General features: G+C 46.7%; 1 protein-coding gene across 3 annotated transcripts in view; it reads right to left on the reverse strand.

Annotated features, from left to right (window-relative positions):
• Positions 1-6331, reverse strand: part of sytl1 (synaptotagmin-like 1) — a 62328-nt gene that overhangs the window by 3544 nt on the left and 52453 nt on the right. For 2 of the 3 annotated variants that reach the window (XM_084312913.1, XM_084312915.1), the window contains one exon: positions 5196-5401. The exons of the other annotated variant lie outside the window; for it this stretch is intronic. In XM_084312913.1, coding sequence (XP_084169039.1) covers positions 5196-5401 — 206 coding nt within the window. The remainder of the gene's footprint in view (positions 1-5195; positions 5402-6331) is intronic. 3 annotated transcript variants of the gene reach the window in all.

Here is a 6331-nt window from a genome sequence, read left to right on the forward strand (position 1 = left end):
GCTCCCGCGACTCCATCTTGAAACACTGGATAATAGATCGCTCGCCCTAACTCAATAAACAACGTTATTTGGACGTATATACTATCATACAACCTGGAAATGGATCGGGCATTTCTACATCCCATAATAGAAAAAAATCTGTTCCACGCTCATCTGCCAGCGGCGCGAGGAAGCCACGGTAAGATTCAGCGTTATTTTCTAACGTTTTCTATACTAACTGATCTGATGAATATATGACTCACTCTGGATGAATCATCTAACGCTGCCCACGGAATTATAAACGATCCCCCGCCCATCCGGTCATCATCAGATGATGCGTAGAAACTTCTAGAAGTACGTGCAGTTTAAATTTTTTATCTCGCACAGATTCCTACCAAACTGTATTTGATCATCAATATAATGCATTTGGGGCTATAAATCACGTTCTGAAGAAAGCTGCAGAAAACGATAAAAACATACTTATACTTTAGACCATATTTTAGTATGAATATGTGAATGAAAAAGTTTAACGTTGCTACACCCTGAACAATACATATAGGACATTGAATGGGCCATAATAATGGCAATTTAGCAATAGAATTTAAAAAGTTATAGCCCTGCAAAGAAGGGGAACTACTCCATAGACAAATAGAGCTGGCGAGGGATGGTAAATTATGAATTTAACCCATGGCGATTAAAGTGTTAATGAGGCTATTATTATTATCATTATTATTTTGCAACAAGTTAGCCCTCTCATAAATAGCACATATAAATGAATAACTAACTTGAACTAACTAACAAAAAAAAAACAAAAAAAAGCCTGACGATGTGCATTGGGCCGCGGCTCTCTGACGCCTTATTTTCTGGGTCCCGGCCTGAAAAGTTTGGGAACCCCTACCTTAGACCACAGCCTGGAGGAAGCCCTTTTTAACCAAGTTGCTGAAATATCAGCAGCTCAAGCTGAACATCTCTCACAACTAGGCTACAACAAGTGTCAATTTTTAGTTTTCATTTTAGGCAGCCTGGGTCATGTTCACAAGCTGGTGGTTAGGGGCCTTCAGATGGCCCACATCTCCAAGAGAAAAGGCTAAACAGTTAGCAAGGTATCGCTCTATATCTGCTATTATTAGTAGCCGCTCTATTTGGAGACAGCGTTACTCTTTGTCCCCATATAGAGTAGAGATATAGTTTTACGGTAATGCTATTGTATCTGTTAACCCACATTTGAAACATCCTCTGTGTTAATACTGTATGTGTACGATGGTTGCTGCACGGTCACAAACGTAACTGAATGACTCCCAATGAGCTGACTGCACTGTTAGTGTTAGTGTGTGTGTGTGTGTGTGTGTGTGTGTGTGTGTGTGTGTGTGTGTGTGTGTGTGTGTGTGTGTGTGCAGTGTGCGTAAAAGAGAAAGCAGTCACTCCTACTGTCCAGGTGCCAAAAAGCAAGGACTTGTAGGATTTCCTATGAATTCAACTCCAACTCTAACCTTAAAGGGCTAGGTCAGATTGTTTGGACATTAAGTTGTATGGAATACTTGTTTCAGATGCTTGATTCACGTTGGAATGCCATCTAACCATGCCCGCTCTACTTCACCTGGACCATCTAACCATGCCCGCTCTACTTCACCTGGACCATCTAACCAGGCCCGCTCTACTTCACCTGGACCATCTAACCATGCCCGCTCTACTTCACCTGGACCATCTAACCATGCCCGCTCTACTTCACCTGGACCATCTAACCATGCCCGCTCTACTTCACCTGGACCATCTAACCAGGCCCGCTCTACCTCATCTGGACCATCTAACCATGCCCGCTCTACTTCACCTGGACCATCTAACCATGCCCGCTCTACTTCACCTGGACCATCTAACCAGGCCCGCTCTACCTCATCTGGACCATCTAACCATGCCCGCTCTACTTCACCTGGACCATCTAACCATGCCCGCTCTACTTCACCTGGACCATCTAACCATGCCCGCTCTACTTCACCTGGACCATCTAACCATGCCACGCCATCTAACCATGCCCGCTCTACTTCACCTGGACCATCTAACCATGCCCGCTCTACTTCACCTGGACCATCTAACCATGCCCGCTCTACTTCACCTGGACCATCTGACCATGCCCGCTCTACTTCACCTGGACCATCTAACCATGCCCGCTCTACTTCACCTGGACCATCTAACCATGCCCGCTCTACTTCACCTGGACCATCTAACCATGCCCGCTCTACTTCACCTGGACCATCTAACCATGCCACGCCATCTAACCATGCCCGCTCTACTTCACCTGGACCATCTAACCATGCCCGCTCTACTTCACCTGGACCATCTAACCATGCCCGCTCTACTTCACCTGGATCCGAGCGGTTCTCCTGCCCCCTGGTTCTCCTGCCCCCTGGTTCTCCTGCCCCCTGGTTCTCCTGCCCCCTGGTTCTCCTGCCCCCTGGTTCTCCTGCCCCCTGGGGAACACTATGAATTGAAAATGGGGGACCCTGATGTAAACAAGACGAAAGTCTTTCTCTGGTCTGCATCCTCCTAACAATTGTGTGTATTGAGCCGTACTGTATTGTACCCATTCTGCAATCTGTTAAATAAAGTTTTCATTCATTCATTAATTCATTCAACATGACTCTGAGACTTTGAGCTCGGAGCCTCGACTTTTAGCCTTTATTTTATTTTCATACCAGCGTTCGTATTCCTATGCTTTTATTTGTTGTTGTTCTTAGCTCTATTCAGGTGACATGCATTATAAATGTCATTTTTCAGTCTCTAGCATTGTATTATAGTAATAGGAGTTAGTATCAATGTGTTTTAGTGTCTAAATACCATATTGGCGGATTGCTCTGATTCAGCTCAGATCATTTCCTGCTCCAGTAAATTAGGCCATCCTGATTTGAAGGCCTGAATGACGTTACTCAGGCTCTGGGTAGCAGACAGTGATGTGATTGGCTCTGTGGTTGTAGCTAATGCCCGCCCACAATCTACCTAGAGTCCTAGACTGATTGTACACAGCGAGTGGAAACCACTTCCTCATACTCTGCATGCACTCTGGAGAGAGAGAGAGAGAGATAGCAGGGGGGGGGGGGGGGGGGGGGGGACCTGCCGCGCGGCACACACTGAATGGGAGAAGAAAGAAAAAAAGGAAGAGAGAGGGAGGAAGGGAGGGCCCCCCCCCCCTCCACAAGCTGCCGCGGCACACCCGAGAGGGAGAGAAAGGAAGAGAGAGGGAGGGAGGGAGAGAGGGGGCTTATCAATAACGGCCTGTCTTTTTTCTCTCTCTCTCTCTCTCTCTCTCTCTCTCTCTCTCTCTCTCTCTCTCTCTCTCTCTCTCTCTCTCTCTCTCACCCCCTCCCTCTCTCTCTCTCTCTCTCTCTCTCTCTCTCTCTCTCTCTCTCTCTCTCTCTCTCTATCTCTCTCTGTCTACCAGTCGCAGACTGTGTGGACTGACTGTCACTCAAAGTGCTTATGGGCGGAGCCAGGCCATAACAGCCTGAAATCTTGAAGCTGAAAAATGATGGTTTTGAGTACTTGATTAGAAATATAAAACAATGCATTTTTTTGAAAAAAAACGTACAGATGTGTTCAATAGACTCACAGGAATTGTGTAAAGTTGCCCAAATAGTGCTAGGAATAGCAACACATGTCCCCTTTAAATGTTCAAATCTTCTTATGTACCTTAGATACTATTGTTACCTTGTGTATATATATATGCGTGTGTTTCATTACATATATATATACACATAAATACCAATTATTCGCCTGTTCTATTCTCCATCCATCTATCATCCATAGCAGCACTATATTATCACCGACATCCTGTTGGGGGATCCCAACGTGTGAGTGTGACGGATGCGTCTGCGCGCCGCACCCGACATGTTAACTTGTTGTGAATCACTACCCACTTTCAAAAACACTCTCAAAAAACACCTACGGGAGACTGCAATTCGAAACTGTCCACTACAAATGTCCTAACCCAGTTGCACAGTAAATTACCAAGTATGGCTTTGTCAGTATACCAATGTACAGTGTAGAGTGTCGCCCCCCCCCCAACCTTCAATGTACAGCCCCCACCCACCCACCCACCCCACCCCACCCCACCCACCCAACCTCCTCCAATGTACAGTTTCTACGTCAAATGTATATACACTCTTTTTCTGGACACTTTTGTATCACAAACAGTACTGTATTTGCAAATCTGATATGTCATAAATGTATAGATGTAGCAGTACTGTCTATCTGTATGTCATGTATGTCATATATGTTATGATGAATTGAAAATGGGGGACCCTGATGTAAACAAGACGAAAGTCTTTCTCTGGTCTGCATCCCCTTAACAATTGTATGTATTGAGCTGTACTGTACTGTACCCATTCTGCAATCTGTTAATAAACTTTTCAATCAATCAATCAATCAATCCCTCACCCTTATCGCTTGGTTTAGTTCTCTCCCTTAGTTGGATAATGTTAACCGTCTGTAGTCTGGTAGTGAACGGGTTAACATTCTGTAGTGTGGTAATGAAAGGGTTAACCTTTTGTAGTGTGGTAGTGAAAGGTTAACCTTCTGTAGTGTGGTAGTGAAAGGGTTAACCACCTGTAGTGTGGTAGTGAAAGGGTTAACCTTCTGTAGTATGGTAGTGAAACCTTCTGTAGTGTGGTAGTGAAAGGGTTAACCATCTGTATTGTGGTAATGAAAGGTTAAACATCTGTAGTGTGGTAGTGAAAGGGTTAACCGCATGTAGTGTGGTCGTGAAAGGGTTAACCATTCATTGTGTGGCAGTGATATGGTTAACCTTATGTAGTGTGGTAGTGAAAGGGTTAACCGTCTGCAGTGTGGTAGTGAAATGGTTAACCTTCTGTAGTGTGGTAGTGAAAGGTTAACCTTCTGTAGTGTGGTAGTGAAAGGTTAACCTTCTGTAGTGTGGTAGTGAAAGGGTTAACCGTCTGTAGTGTGGTAGTGAAAGGTTAACCTTCTGTAGTGTGGTAGTGAAATGGTTAACCTTCTGTAGTGTGGTAGTGAAAGGGTTAACCTTCTGTAGTGTGGTAGTGAAAGGTTAACCGTCTGTAGTGTGGTAGTGAAAGGGTTAACCGTTTGCAGTGTGGTAGTGAAAGGGTTAACCGTTTGCAGTGTGGTAGTGAAAGGGTTAACCATTTGTCATGTGGCAGTGAAAGGGTTAACCTTCTGTATGTTGCAGTGAAAGGGTTAAAGGTCACCTGTCCCACGGCTGAGGCGGACGCCTCCCAGCGGGTGCGTCTTGATGCCGTCGCGCTGCCAGACGGTGAGCTCGGCGCAGGCCTCCTCCAGGTCGCTGGGCTGGAAGCCGTCGTACACCATGGTGTGGTTGTAGGCGGGGCTGATGGAGCGCCTCACCAGCCGGGTCTTCTGGCCGCTGGACCGGCCGGCGTCCGGGAGGATGTAGCTGGTGGGGAGGGTGTGGTTACACAGCGTGGGTGTGGTTACGTGGTTACACAGTGTGGGTGTGGTTACACAGTGTGGGTGTGGTTACACAGCGTGGGTGTGGTTACGTGGTTACACAGCGTGGGTGTGGTTACACAGCGTGGGTGTGGTTACACAGTGTGGGTGTGGTTACACAGCGTGGGTGTGGTTACGTGGTTACACAGTGTGGGTGTGGTTACACAGTGTGGGTGTGGTTACACAGCGTGGGTGTGGTTACGTGGTTACACAGTGTGGGTGTGGTTACACAGTGTGGGTGTGGTTACACAGTGTGGGTGTGGTTACACAGTGTAGGTGTGGTTATACAGTGTAGGTGTGGTTACACAGTGTGGGTGTGGTTACACAGCGTGGGTGTGGTTACGTGGTTACACAGCGTGGGTGTGGTTACACAGCGTGGGTGTGGTTACACAGTGTGGGTGTGGTTACACAGCGTGGGTGTGGTTACGTGGTTACACAGTGTGGGTGTGGTTACACAGTGTGGGTGTGGTTACACAGCGTGGGTGTGGTTACGTGGTTACACAGTGTGGGTGTGGTTACACAGTGTGGGTGTGGTTACACAGCGTAGGTGTGGTTACACAGCGTAGGTGTGGTTATACAGTGTAGGTGTGGTTACACAGTGTGGGTGTGGTTACACAGTGTAGGTGTGGTTATACAGTGTAGGTGTGGTTATACAGTGTAGGTGTGGTTACACAGTGTGGGTGTGGTTACACAGTGTGGGTGTGGTTATACAGTGTAGGTGTGGTTATACAGTGTAGGTGTGGTTACACAGTGTAGGTGTGGTTACACAGTGTAGGTGTGGTTATACAGTGTAGGTGTGGTTACACGGTGTAGGTGTGGTTATACAGTGTAGGTGTGGTTATACAGTGTAGGTGTGGTTACACAGTGTAGGTGTGGT

Source organism: Notolepis coatsorum (genome assembly GCF_963971535.1).
Source record: "Notolepis coatsorum genome assembly, chromosome: 4".
Taxonomy (NCBI): domain Eukaryota; kingdom Metazoa; phylum Chordata; class Actinopteri; order Aulopiformes; family Paralepididae; genus Notolepis; species Notolepis coatsorum.